Source organism: Solanum dulcamara, chromosome 4 (genome assembly GCF_947179165.1).
Source record: "Solanum dulcamara chromosome 4, daSolDulc1.2, whole genome shotgun sequence".
Taxonomy (NCBI): domain Eukaryota; kingdom Viridiplantae; phylum Streptophyta; class Magnoliopsida; order Solanales; family Solanaceae; genus Solanum; species Solanum dulcamara.
In genome coordinates, this window is record NC_077240.1 from 77,044,269 (window position 1) to 77,060,016 (window position 15,748).

At 35.0% G+C, this 15,748-nt stretch overlaps 1 protein-coding gene across 1 annotated transcript; it reads left to right on the forward strand.

The window, feature by feature from the left end:
• Positions 1–9,694: 9,694 nt before the first annotated feature.
• LOC129887655 (calmodulin) lies at positions 9,695–13,739 on the forward strand. The gene is made up of 2 exons (XM_055962832.1): positions 9,695–10,041; positions 13,035–13,739. The coding sequence occupies exons 1-2, from the start codon at positions 9,966–9,968 to the stop codon at positions 13,406–13,408; spliced, it is 450 nt and encodes a 149-aa protein (XP_055818807.1). The 5' UTR covers positions 9,695–9,965; the 3' UTR covers positions 13,409–13,739.
• Positions 13,740–15,748: the final 2,009 nt, after the last annotated feature.

The window sequence follows — 15,748 nt, forward strand, 5'->3', positions numbered from 1 at the left end:
TATTTACCGATAAGTTCCTCTTCGTGTCGTGTGGTCCCATACTCTAACAGACGCTACGGATTTCTGACACAAAATATATTATGGTGCACACAATACTTGCTGTCTATATCCAGTGAATCATGTAACATTTATTATCTCATACGTTTCGAATTTTGAGAATTAAATAATTTTTTTAATTATAATTTTAAAAATTATTTTTGAATTAGAATAATATATCAATTGGTTCGGTTTAGTTATAAAGTTTATTGATTTGATTTATTGATTATTAATTTGTAAATGTGGTAAAATCGTTGTAGAATTATTAAGATACTTACTTATCTATTATTGATTGGTTCGGCTGAATTAGAGTTGTGTATCGATTGGTTCGATTCAATTTTGAAGTTTATTGACTCGAGTTATTGATTTGCAGACATGCTAAATTATTATATAATTATTATGATATTGACTTATCGGTTATTGATCAGTTCGGTTATCGGTTTAATCATTGAAAATTATTTAGAAATAAGGTAACCAACTAAATGAATCATCTACCTGAGTTGATAGATTTCACCTTATTCAAAAGCAAATACTATCGCATTATAGAATAACAGAGAGTTGAGACAGACAAAAATAAAAGTATGATTGATACACTATTAACAGAGAGTTTGAGACGGTAAAAAATAAAAATATGATTTATATATCAAATGATATAAATATAATTATTTAATTTACTATCGGATTATTGGTTAATACGTTGACAAAAAATCTAAAATGGTTAAGAATCGATAATCTGATAATAAAGAAAATCAAAATTGTTACTGAAATCGCTAAACCAATAACTCATTATCGATAAATGAATAATTTTTTTTGATTGGGGTTTATCGATTGCGATTCGATTTTGAACAATTCTAATCTAAATCTTTAGTGCTTGTTTGGCTTAACTTATTTTAAGCAGCTTATAAGCTAAAAAAAAATAAGTAGGTTTAGAAGTTGTTTTCGGCTTATAAGTTGCTTTAGATAGGCTAAACCAAATAGATCCAATTATTATTTGGGGCTTATTTTAAATACAAAATAATTTTAACTTAATCAATCAAACAGTCAAAAAATTTTAAATAACTTATAAGTCGATCAAAATGGGCTTTTAATCAAAAGCTAAGATTTTGATTCTCAAAATTCAAACTGTGCACATAAAATATGACAGAATGGTAACTTGTTTGACTAAGCTTTTGGAAAATCGAAGGTGCTTATTATAAAGATTTGAGGTCTTTTACCAATTTTTTAAGTTTTCTTAGGAAAAACATGTGTTATTTTTACTAGTTGTAGAGCTTTTTGTCAAAAGATAAAAGAAAAATTAAAAAATAATTTGAAAAAACACTTTTTGAAACATCGTCTACCACAAATTACACCTTTTATATTTTAAATATGTTTTTTATATTGATTGTCAAACACAAATAATTTTTTTCCAAAAATAAATAAATTTAAAAGACTTTAAAATTATCATATTTCAAATATTTGACGAAACACACAATAAATTGTGTTTAAGTCATATATTGATATATAAAAATTGAATTCTTTCGATATTTAGTTATCATAAATTGTGTACATATTTTTACTCATATAATTATTTTTCAATATTTAAAAAATAAAATAAATTTGTTTCACTCTTCTTATTTGTTGCCCATTTCTCCGCACGGATTATGGGCATAAGATGATGACAGTGGCATCTGTTTCTTGTTAACGTAAATTTACAGCAATTTAATGTATGCATTTAATATGATTTGAAACTTTTTTCCACATAGTTATAGTAGTTATGGTCTATGTGAATCTTTTCCCACTTTCTTTTATGTAATTTTAGGTTTATTGTCTCTTTTAACATATTCATTTATCATAGTTTATATCTATGGATCGATACATCTATAGGTCCAGGGGCGGATCTAGGAGGCGAGAGGGGTTCACTCGAATTCTCTCGGTAAAAAATTACACAATTTATATAGGGTAAATTTTGTGTATTTAAGTACATATATTAAGTTTGAACTATCTAAAAAAGAAACGAAACACAACTCATTGGTATAAGGCCTTCTAAATGCACCCCTATGTTCTAGGGTTTGAATCACACCAACTACATTATATTTTACATTTAACTTTTGTTATTTCACACTTTTATACTTTTATTTTTTGAACCGTCTGAATAAAATTTTTGAATCCGTCATTGTATAAGAAGATGCAGAATATGTCCAAACTATCTCAAGCAGCCTTCTCTTATTCTATTGTGATACTGTCACCTTTTGACAAATACGGTCATTTTAAACTATATTTCATCTTTTTACATTTGACTGTTGTTATTTTCACACTTTTATACTTTTATTTTTTGAAGTCTAAAAAAAATCTAGATTTGCCATTTCATGGGACTATATGCGGAATATGTCCAAACTATCTCAAGCAGCCTTCTCTTGTTTTATTTTTAAGGAAAATTATGCGATATGACAAATCTTACTACTATAGTACGCATTTAGGATATAGTTTAAAAATAATTACAGCTCTCAGCAAACATAATTATTTATTTACGCGGTATAACAATCTCGCTTGCCAGATATACAAACATATATGTATATCAATTATCATTATACAATTTTTCTGACAAATATACACATACAATTCGACAGATATACATATACAATTCGCCTCTCGCTCGGCTCTCTCCTCCCTTTCTCAATCTCGCTCGCCTCTCTCCTCCCTCTCTAAATCTGGCTCGCCTATCTCCTCCTCTCTCTCAATCTCGCTTGGCAGATATACAAATATATATGTATACCAATTATATATATGTATTTTTTTTGAAAAAATATACACATACAATTCGACTCTAGCTCGCCTCTCGTCTTCCTCTCTCGATCTCACTCGCCTCTCTCCTCCTCTCTCTCTCAATCTTATATGTATACCAATTACATATATGTAATTTTTTTGAAAAAATATACACATACAATTCGACTCTAGCTCGCCTCTCGTCTTCCTCTCTCGATCTCACTCGCCTCTCTCCTCCTCTCTCTCTCAATCTTGCTTGCCAGATATACAAATACATATGTATACCAGTATTTGTATATTTTGATATATAAATAATTCGTAGATATAACATTTGTAGAATTTGCTACAACTTTTGTATAATTCACTACAACATTTGTATAATGACAAATTTTATGTTTGCCATTATAAGTAATTATGAAAACTATACCCATATGAGGTTATTATGCTTAAAAAGTTTGCCAAATCTAAAAACTTTCCTTATTTTTAATATGTGATACTTTCACCTTTTGACAAATGTGGTCATTTTTAACTATATCTCATCTTGTATGGCGACACATTCGTTTTAGCATTTGCATCTTTGCAACACTCATTTTGTAGGTATGTTTAACTTTAAAATCCATAATCTAATTGGTCTTACTTATGTTCTATGGAACATCTCTTTACTTTGGTAAGCATCGTTGTATCACATAATACTTGGTAACGCTTCTTCTTTTCAATCATTCAATTTTAATTCTTTGAGTAATATCTTTATCTATCATTCAATTCTCTTGAAATAACGAGCCATAACATAGAAATTATTTACATTTTTGCACTACAATCTCATATAGTCTCACCTTAACTTTTCTCCTCCCTTGTTGACTAAACCTACAATACATATATTCGGTCTTCTATTTATTCAAAAAATTAGTAGGCTTCTTACATAAATCATGTATTGAGCATTAAATTTTGTTTCCCATCTAAATGAAACACATGTATATGTATTGTATCAGTATTATATAAAAAGTGTATAATCATGTGAAATTCCACAACGTGGTGTCTAAGGAGGGTAAAATGTACGTAGACCTTACCCCTACCAAGGTAGGATAACAGTTTTCGGGAGACCCTAAGCTTAAAAAAAGCATAAAAAGAGGTCAGATAAGGCTAAGAAGTTCAAAGCGATATGGAAAAGCAAATAACGAATAACGCAAATAACGAAAGCGACACAGATAAAATAGAGTAATCAAAGTACAAAAAGTAATAAAAAGATAATAACAGAAGTCAGAGCACAAGAAATTATAGTGCGCTAATGCGCCTACTAATACAGAAGAATAATGAGACTATGTACTAGCCTTCTACCCTAATATGGGTCCTCCACACCCTCCTATCTAAGGTCATGTCCTCGTTAAGTTGTAACTGTGCCATGTCCTGTCTAATAACCTCTTCCGAATATTTCTTCGGCCTACCCCTACCTCTTTAAAAACCATTCATAGCCAACCTCTCACATCTCCGCACTAGGGCATCTGTGTCTCTTCTCTTCACATGCCCAAACCATCTCAGTCTCATTTTCCGCATATTGTCTTCTATCGAGGCCACTCCTACCTTGTCCCGAATAGCCTCATTTCTAATCCTGTCACTCCTGGTATGCCCACACATCCATCTCAATATTCTTATCTCGGCTACTTTCATCTTTTGAACGTGAGAAACCTTAACTAGCCAACACTCTGCCCCATATAACATAGCCGGTCTAACCACCACTTTGTAGAACTTGTCCTTAAATTTTAGTGGCACCTTCTTGTCACATAATACGCCGGAAGCGAGCTTCAATTTCATTCACCCTGCCCCAATACGATGTGTGCATCCTTGTCAATCTCCCCGCTGCCTTGCATGATAGACCCAAGCTACTTGAAACTACTTTTATTTTGGATGGCCTGGTTACCAAGCCTAACTTCTGCGCCAACCTCCTGAGATGTCTCACTAAATTTGCACTCTAAGTACTCTGTCTTGGTCCTACTCAGCTTAAACCCTCTAGACTCTAAGGTATATCTCCAATCCTCTAGCCTAACGTTAACTACGCTACGAGTCTCATCAATCAAGACTATGTCGTCCGCGAAAAGCATACACTACGGCACCTCACCTTGAATTTATCGCGTCAATCCATCCATCACCAAGGCAAATAAAAACAGACTAAGGGCTGATCCTTGATGCAACCCCATCACTTTGGGCATCGTTGTCTTCTTGAAGATGACATTAAATAATCTAGCCAGCCCCTCCAAACTTACCAAGCTCGCGCTCTTCCAAAATTCTCTAGAAATCTCGTCAGATTCGGTCGCTCCCCCCCTCCCCCCCGCACATCCTATGCACAACACCCTTAACCTCTTCAACCGTAATACTCTTGCAACACCCAAAATCGTGAAGCCTCCCTGTATGTTCCAAATCTCTGAACACAATCTCTTTGTCCCCTTGTTCATTCAATAGCTTATGGAAGTACTATTGGCATCTCTGTTTAATAAGGGTCTCCTCTACCAATACTTTTTCATGCTCGTCCTTAATACACTTCACTTGGTCCACATCGCGTTCCCTTCTCGCCCGCACCCTGGCTAGCTTGAACAATTTCCTATCCCCACCTTTTTTTTCTAGTTCAGCATAGAGGCGTTCAAAAGCTATCGTTTTTGCCGTCGAAACAGCCGACTTCGCCTCTTTCCTCGCTATCTTATAAAGTTTCCTATTCGTCCACTTCTCCAGCCCATCCTTGCTTTCTATCAGCTTCGCATACTTTATCTTCTTTGCTTTCACCTTCCCTTGCACTTTTCCATTTCACCACCAGTCCCCTTGGTTCCGGCCACGGCTACTTGTCGAGACTCTCAGCACTTCCCTTGCTACAACCCTAATACAACTAGCTGTCTTATCCCACATAGTGTTCGCATCCCCACTACTATCCTAGGCCTCCATATCCTTCAATTTCTCTCCCATCTCCACGGCGTTAGCCGTGGTCAAACTCCCCCATCTGATCCTAGGTCGGTCATCCCCGACCCTCTTCTTCCTCGTCATCTTGATCCCTAAATCCATCACCAAGAGCTTATGTCGGGTCGTAAGGTTGTCAATCAGAATGACCTTACAATCTTTGCACAAACTTTTATCATCCTTCCTAATGAGTAAAAAATCTATCTGAGTCTTAGCCACCGCACTCTAGAAGGTTACCAAGTGGTCCTCCTTCTTTGGAAAACTCGAATTGGCTATCACTAACCCAAAAGCTCTTGCGAAATCCAAAAGTGAAACTCCTCCTCCATTTTTGTCCCCGAAGCCAAAGCCTCCATACACATCATCATACCCTCCCGAAATAGACCTGATATGTCCATTGAAATTCCCTCCCACGAAAAGCTTTTCAGTAGGCGGTATGCCTCCCACTAACTCGTCAAAATCCTCCCAAACGCGCCTTTTATCCTCCTCGCCTAAGCCCGCTTGCGGCGCATAAGCACTAATAATGTTCAATGTGATCCTTTCAACGACCACCTTTATCGACATTATCTTATCAGTGACTCTCCTAACCTCCACCACCTGATCCCTTAAATTACTGTCTACTAAAATGCCTACCCATTCCTATACTTCGATCTACCAGAGAACCAAAACTTATATCCGTCTACCTCCTTAGCTTTAGAACCTACCCATTTGGTCTCTTGTACACAAGCTATATTAATCTTCCTCTTCTTTAGAATCTTAACTAGCTCTATGGATTTTTTCGTCAACGTTACAATGTTCCAAGAACTTACTCTCAGTCTAGATGCTCCTTTAACCCACTTACCCCTCCTTACCCTCGTCCCCGTCCCCGTCCCTGACGAGAATATGACCCTAGTCTACCATCATTATCCAAAGTCACGAAAACGCGTATGAACTAATAAAATATTCAAAGGTTTAAAGTCAGCAAAATGTAACTATAATTGTATGAGCAAAGAATAGATATGGAAAGATGTGGGAACCGGAGGTACCAACTCCAGTTAAAATAAACCTGGTTGCCGCCGAAAAATACTGTTTAATGAAGCAATATTTCGTTGAGGAATTTCGTCGAACACCTTCAAGACACTGAAAGTCGTAGTTGAAAGAAGAAAGGAAAACAGAGACGTTGCTGCTGATAATAATATAGTGGGAATTTTTCAAAACACACCGAAATGCAATGTATTTTTATGGGTATATAAAATCTAATTCTATCTGAAATTGTGCAGATACGGTATCCAGTTGTAACTATATGTGTATGCATATGCGATCAGCTGTATACTCTGGTTAGAAGATGCAGATCCTAAACTGTCAGACTCGTGTTTGGACCAGTTAGAATAACAAAGAAAAAATATTTAATATGAGAATAAGTAGGAAACTTATTAATACAAAACTCCTAATATCTAGGAATGATTATAATAACAAGGAAAAGAGATGACAAATGTTAAAACAACACCAAGAAAAAGGATTATAAAAGGAGAAAAAAATTGGCGTAAGTTAGAATGATATATCCATATACATTGTTATACAATATTTATACATTATAACATTCCATCTCTCTCAACAAGTTGATTTAGCCTTTTCAATCCTGACTAGCTCAAATATCCTCTAAAGAATCTCAAATTTTACATAGGAGATCCTCTTGGCGTTACGAGTTTTTTGATATATTATTCATTACAAACGATTTATATTTGCGGCATGCCAATTTTTTTAAAATTGAGCTTCAAAACTCTTCAGCGACGTATTTCAATGGACATAAACTCTTTTTTTTTAATAAACATCAACTCAAATCTTTCTTCAAACACCTCAAATTTTAAAGTTTTGAAATGAAATGAAATTTTCATGAAAATCAGTTCAAATCTTTCTCTAAACAACTTAAAATCAATTTGCTCCACATAAACAAGGACTTAATTATAGAGGAAAATGGTGAAACATGAGAGCTGGGGGGTGGTGGCATGGAGAAAACATAGAAAGGCAAAGGAAAAAGAAACAAAGGGCTAAGTGGCTATATTTACGGAAAAGAGTCAAAATTACTCTCGAACTATTTGAAATAGCTCAAATATATCCTTGAATTATTTTTGGAATCAAATATACCCTCTTTGTTACCTTTTATTTACATTATGACTCATGCCTTTATTATAAAACCCTTTATCACACCCACAACAAGTAATAAAGGCATGAGTCACCCGCTATGCCCTTCCCCGAACCCTGCGCATAGCGGAAGCTTTAGTGTACCGGACTGTCCTTTTTTTATCTCTTTTTAATAATGATGTTATTTTCCAAAAGATATATGTGCAAATATTAAAATCTTTTGTCAATAATTCTTACAAAAAGTACATAACTTCTCTCCTCAGCTTGTTCATTAAATTTATTTTTGCACTATAATTTTACGAAGACAATTCTATATACTTGTATTTACCTTATATTTGTATTTTGATTAGTAGCTCAACCACGGACTAATATCAGATTTTAGAGATATTTTATGTATATCTTGTTTCTCCCTTCCTCTTTTACAGTAAGATCTTCGAGCTACCCCCAATATTCCTCACACGAAAACAAAGATTTAAAGACATAATGAAAAATGCTATGCTATGTCACCCTTGCATATATCACACACAAGAAACTCAAAATGTATGAATAAGATGTAGATATATGGTTATACGATAATATAAAAGGAAAAAGACATAAGTATACCCTTGAACTATATTCAATTACACACTTTTTATTCATGGGGTCTTATTACTCTCTAAATTATTTTAAAGTGAAATAAATTATAAAACTGAACTACATACAAAATTAGAATCATATTTTGATTATTAAGTTTCAATTTCTGAATTAAATTGCAAGGTTAAAGTTAAATTACCTAATTAAGAAACTAGGTCAAGATTTTCAATTTAGACATCATCTCATGGTTATAATTAATCCAAAATCGAGTATATATAATCATCAAGGGGTGATAGAGATTATTACCTTAAAATCTCTACCTCAACACTCTAAGTCAAAATCAATCTATTGTCCTATCACGTAGCTCATCATTTTTCAAAAAGAAAAAATCAATAATTATGAAATTATGTCATTGTTCATATATAACCAAGTCAGGTAAGTATGTGATTGTAAAATAAGTGTCGCGATCATAGAGAACAATTTCTACTTGACAAATCAATCTTTTTATAACTCTTCCTAATCACAGTCTTTCGATTTGCGATTGCGGCGTAACAAAACTAAAATCAAATTTAACAACTGTAATTAAGTTGCAATTGTGTCTGCAACTACCTCGAGCTCATTTGATCTCAACTCGAGTCATATATTAAAAAATCTCAAAGTATAATATCAACTTATACAAAGTTTTAAAATAGAATTTTGAACACAAACACTCAAGATAAGGTGTCAGAGTATTACAATCAACCTATGTGAACATAATAGATAACTCACTTTCATAAAAGGAAATCACAAATTGAAACTTAAATCGTTGTAATAATGTTAACTATAACCCTGCAAAAAGCAATAAGGTATGACTTACAAAACTAAGTAAATTTTAATTTTCGAGGTTCTCCCAATTATTGCATAAGAATAAATATTTAAAAGCACAATCCAAATATTATATCATGTCATGCTCACACACATCAGACACAACAATCTCAAAATACATGATTAAGATATAAATACGTAGATATACAACAGTATAAAATGTACCGTGTATGTGATTAATGCATGAAATGATTTTCACATATGTAGGTCCAAACGCGATAGTTGATCATCCACATATCTTGTCTTGCTGCACTAACCACACGTCTTACATTTATTGTCTTGCTACGTTGATCACACACCTCATTCTCTTTATATGATAATGTAGAAGTTATCCGTACTTCTCATATATCAACACTTTATTTCATTATGTTAGACATATATCTTACATTTTCTATCTTGTTCTTAGTGCATTATTATTGTGATATCATCATTTAACTAGATTTACTATTGTGAAATATATATATATATATTTTGAAATAATACTTTGGATCATTTTAAATTATTTTTTTTCTCAAATATTTTTCACCCGAAACTATTGGAACCATTACAACCATTAATATTAACCCTTTATTTTTTTCTCTTTCTTTCTTTTACTCAAAAACTCCATTTTTCCTTCTTCTTCTCTTGTTTCACAATCTGCAACTTCTCTTTCCCTTTCAAATACTCTTCTCCCAAAGAAAAGTCAAAGAGAAATGGCGGATCAGCTCACCGAAGATCAGATCTCTGAGTTCAAGGAAGCCTTCAGTCTCTTTGACAAGGACGGAGATGGTTAGCTTATCCTTATAACATACATATTTTGAAGTTAATTTTTATTTCATAACCATTTTCTTCTCAGATCCGATGCTTGGTTCTTTGTATTTTGCATGTTTATGTGTTTATGTTTTCTGGGTTTTGCTTTTCTTGACGAATTTTTTGATATATGTGAAATTGCAAATATGGGTTTTGTTGCTACTTCAATTTTATTTGAGATTTCTTTGATTTTGAACATGGGTTTTGATTCAGTTCTTGATAGAAATGGATATAATGACCTATGTATGTTAAGTTGGTGGATTTTAATGTTGGTTAGTACTTAGTAGCATAAATTGATACTATCCCAAAGAGAATCACAACCAAAAAACTAGTTATTGAGGTGGGAGAGCCTAAGGCTATATAAGCCCTACATAAGCTCCCTATTTAACTACACAAGTCCCATACCTTGCAATAGGATTATAGCAAACCACACGCTCTGCATCCATCATCCTCCACGGCTGTGTGCTAGACCATTTCTAGACCCGGACCAACACATCAATACCCGCGTCATCATCTAAGGCACGATGACCTCAAAGAGTGATGGGATGGGTGGCTCTGATACCATTGATGTAATGTGAGAATTAGGGAAGAAATTCTAACTAAGAACTAAGCTAGGATAAAGAGAACTGCTTGTACAGATTCGTGTGTAACAGAAATTGAGGAAACCCCGAAGGCTGGTATGTGTGATTGAAGGGCTGCTGATACCCACTGTAATAAACACCATATCCTGTATTGGTATACCCATAAGGATCTCCTACCTGACCACCAAATGGCAAAATCATTAGAATTTGGAGGGCCACCATGACAAGATGATTGAGGTAGGTTGGAAGTTAAATTAGAAGCATAAAGAGGATTTTGGAACGCCGAAACTGAATACCCATAGAGTGAGGGTGATTGCTCTGATACCATTGATACAATCCAGGAGAACCACACCACAAAAGCTAGCTGTTGAGGTGGGAGAGCCCGAGCCCAAGGCTATATAAGCCCCACATCAGTTCCCCATTTAACCGATGTGGAACTCAAGTCCCATTCCATGCAATAGGATCACAACATAAATGCTTGTCGATATGGTTGAGTGTTTGGTTGGTCTTGATGGTATCCTGAGGAGTGTTTAGCGTTGACAAATTGAATTCTTATTTCGGGTTTCAATCATAGTGAGAGCTGGTTGAAATTGTTTTTGATTGAAATCATTTTAGAAGTATTGAAAAGGTAATCCTTTTTAGGTGCTTACCATATTTTGTTTTTTCTCAAAGAATAGATTGCTTAAACTTGTAGATTGCATAACTTACCATACATTGCTATAACATGCAGAAGTCTATTCCACATCAGTTCCCCATTTAACCGATGTGGAACTCAAGTCCCATTCCATGCAATAGGATCACAACATAAATGCTTGTCGATATGGTTGAGTGTTTGGTTGGTCTTGATGGTATCCTGAGGAGTGTTTAGCGTTGACAAATTGAATTCTTATTTCGGGTTTCAATCATAGTGAGAGCTGGTTGAAATTGTTTTTGATTGAAATCATTTTAGAAGTATTGAAAAGGTAATCCTTTTTAGGTGCTTACCATATTTTGTTTTTTCTCAAAGAATAGATTGCTTAAACTTGTAGATTGCATAACTTACCATACATTGCTATAACATGCAGAAGTCTATGGACATCTTTTAGGGAACAGGGTACAAAATTTCCTTGTATTTGGTTTTATACAAAAGCTCTTGCTTGAATTCTCTTCTAACGCATAGCACAACCGCACAAGTCACTTTGTCTAAGATTGCTCAAAACCGATGTTCTTTCTTCTATATTTGAAGTATGGAGCAACTAGCTAATTTTTCTGGTGCACATAGAAGCTCGTCAGTATATAGTTACTTTAAAATACCCTTTCCTGTTACTATGTATGTGTATGTGTTTGTGTGTGAGTTAGTACACTCACATATATGCTTGTTTTTTTGTGTGATAACCGTGGTGTCCGGGCAAACCCACGTGCATCTCGGCTAATTCTGCTGGGTACCTTCTACCTACCACCAACACAGTTACCGGGTAACTCTGTCCACCAAGGTTTGGACAAATGGAAAGAAATCACCTAGTCATTTTGCTCTGTTGGAATTTGAATCCGAGACCTCATTGTTCTTAAGCCACTTCATTGACCACTAGGCCTCACCTCCGGCTATATATATGCTTGTTTATCTTGACATCACCTAAGCCTATTGAGTCTAGGTATATAATTTAAACAAAGTGATACTGTTCTATTTACGTATTCTTTTCGGATTCTGAGATGAGCTGGCCGATCCTAACCAGCCTCCTCCTCAGATTAAGGTGACTGTGCTGCTATTTCAACTAGTACAACTTTTTCTTTTGTGATTTTTTGGCAAGTTGAGTAAATCAGTTAAGAGGTATGAAGGAGAGATGCTTTCTACCATGATTTGCATCTGAAGATAATCTGCCAGCCTAAGGAATCTTGATGTCTGTATTCTCTTTAGAAAATATTTCTCTGTTTTTTCCTATGTAGACAGATTGAGGTGATTAGTAGCGCAGTTAGTTATGTGTTCACATGCTTCCTTTGAACATCATTCATTGGTTTCAGTCTTTCTGATGGAAATCTGTGATTCCGTGCCACGGATTTTTTTCAAGCAATTGCAGCTACTTTCTTTCTCTTCCACTGCCTTCCCACGGCTAAATATCCCCGTACTCTTTTTTCCTATTTTCTTTATTCTTTCATGTCAAACTTTCAAAAGCCACTGGGGAGCCTCAGACTCTTTCTTCCCGACCTATTTGAGAATTTTCCTGACTATTGTATCAACAGCCCAGGGTGGTCGGATTCTATTGATTTATACTCGTCATGTGAGAACAAAAGTCTAAGTCTCACGTTGAACCTGTTTCTCCATAATAAAGAAATAAGTGAAAAAACAGTTAGTTTTTATAAGCAGCTAGCGCGATGGCTATAAATGTTCTATAATTCTCTCCAAATATGTTGCAGGTTGTATCACAACTAAGGAACTTGGAACTGTAATGCGGTCATTGGGGCAGAACCCAACCGAGGCTGAGCTTCAAGACATGATCAATGAAGTTGATGCTGATGGAAATGGGACCATTGATTTCCCAGAGTTCCTTAATCTGATGGCTCGCAAGATGAAGGACACTGATTCCGAGGAGGAGCTCAAGGAAGCTTTCAGAGTGTTTGACAAGGATCAGAATGGATTCATCTCCGCAGCTGAGCTTCGTCATGTCATGACAAACCTAGGCGAGAAGCTTACAGATGAAGAGGTTGATGAGATGATTCGTGAAGCTGATGTGGATGGCGACGGGCAGATCAACTACGAGGAGTTCGTCAAAGTTATGATGGCCAAATGAGAATTGATCAATCCAACATAATCTTTAGAAGTAAAAATACAAAAGAGAAGGAAACAGAGCAGATAAGTTTGTGAGATTTTCATTCCAAATTAGGATGTGTTCTTTGCGTTATTACCTTTGTCTCGTTGCTTGCCTATTTTCCAATTCACACGGTTATGTAGTGCTGTATTCAGTAAATCCTGTCTGCCCTGTTCCTTGTCTTAGTAGTTTGGGTTGTTAGCAACTTCTAGTAATTTCTCCTGAATTCGGTATTGTGAAACTATGACGTGTCAAGCTTTTTTGTTTTGTATTCTAAGTGACTAATTTTGTTGATATTCTACATTCTTGCCTATGCTTATGTGTGTGTTTTATATTCTTTTGATTTTTGCATTAACTTGATCCTCAACTTTCTCTAAAATCCTCAAATCTTGGGCACATGGATTGTCTATCAGTTATACAACTTGGTTTCTGTTTTACATTGATACACTTGACTTCAAGCGCTTCCATATCTCAGGCTCATCTAAGATTTTAAAGGCGTAGGACATAGCATAACTTGTAAGACGATACTTTCAACATCCTTAGCAAGAGTATCTGTTCTTAGTTTTTTGCTTTTGGTTTTACCTGGACCACAGTTAAGTGTTGCATCTGCAGCTATGTGAATGCTTGGAGCAGATGTTTGGTGCATTACAAGGTCGAACATAGTTATATATATGGAGGTTTCTGCATGATGTATTTCATGACTACAGGAAAGTCTTCTTTCTTTGTTGTAGAAGGAAGCTTTTTCCACCTTTGTACAAGTGTGTGTATGGGTGGGTCTTGATGTTGGTTTTCAAGCCCCAAGTTTGATTTGTTCCAATGACAGGGATTTCTTCCTATCTGTCTAAGCTTTGGTAGGGCAGAGTTACTCGTATAGTTGTGAGGGAGGTAGCAGGCAGCAGGTACGTGGTGGAGTAGTCAAGGTGTACGCAAGCTCTTGGCCACCATTGTTGTTAAAAAAATGTAATTAAGTATAACCATTCTGTCAATTCCTTGGAGTTCCCTTTATGCATACATGCCCTAGGACCAGTTTTTTTTTTTTACAGGGTCTAAAATATGGTTGAATTAGATGAGTTGATGGGTTAAATAAACAAGCAAGCTAGACACTATCACACTACTATAAGTAAAAATCTCATAGATGTCTGTCTATAGCAACATTTATTTGTTTAGAAAACTAGAATATTAAGTTGTAGTAGGGAATATTATTCCATCATAAGGATAATTTTGAGTATCTGAAGCTTGCATCGTTCACTCTCTAAATGACGTCTATGGCCATGTCTGAGACCATTGGCTCCGATGCCGGTGGTGTGGGCGGCCTGATACAGGAGGTCAGACAGTCGATGCCATTAATCGCGCAACCTGGATAGCACGTAATCGTCGGAGGGAGTGGGCCACACTGGATGGCACAAGAGATTGCTTGTATGCCACAATTGATGACACATTGCCCTGGTTGGCCTTGGACATGGTGAATTGTAGTGATGCATACAACAAGGAACATGAGCAAAGCTAGAGATGGAACTTGTGAAATTCTTGCTAGATAGGCCATTGTTTGGAAACATGAACTTGAAGTTAGTATTATTGTTCTTTAGTTTATATAAACTTTGTTTGATGACATAAAGAGAAAATGAAAGGAACTTTTTGGGGGGGTTTCTGTTATGGACAACTTTATTCTTCATAGGAAACATGTGAAGTCTAATAATTAAAGTGAAAAGAGAAGGCAGATTTAATTCGTGACGTTAATATATTTAATGTAGTCCGACAAAAGTAGAGTATGAGGAGGGTAAAGTGTACGCAAGCAAACTTTAATTACGCCTGGTAGAGATCCCCAGTTAAAAATAATTATTTTTTCAAAACAGTTTGAGAGAAATGTAAGAGTAAAGCGCGATGATGAAAATATTGAAAAAAGAAAAGCACTGGTCGTAAAAATAGAAAAGATAATTAAAATAACAAAAGCGACAGGGTTGCCTAAGTGTATCAACAACGTATTTTTTATTTCTTAAAAATACGTTATCATTATCCTATCAAACTAATTCAATATAGTTTGGTACTTTCAATCTTAATTTCAGTATTTTGTGGTATGGTAAATAGGTAATCATAGTTTATTCAACTTCGATTTATATATACTCATATTATAGAGAATGATGACTTCGGCTTTTCAAAAAATGTCTCAATTACACATGTAGAAATATATATTCAAAAGAATATACAGGCAACTCCCTTTGTTGATCAGTTGCAAAAAAAGCATTTCAGCAAGATAAAGTCGTCAAAATTTTAATGTCTAAACATTTAGTTTTATACTAATATAATACTAGGTTGTATATTTGT

Coding starts and splice junctions, on each gene's coding strand:
- LOC129887655 (XM_055962832.1), top strand. CDS start 9,966: ATGGCGGATCAGCTCACCGAAGATCAGATCTCTGAGTTCAAGGAAGCC. Junction 10,042..13,034: donor CTTTGACAAGGACGGAGATG/GTTAGCTTATCC, acceptor AATATGTTGCAG/GTTGTATCACAACTAAGGAA.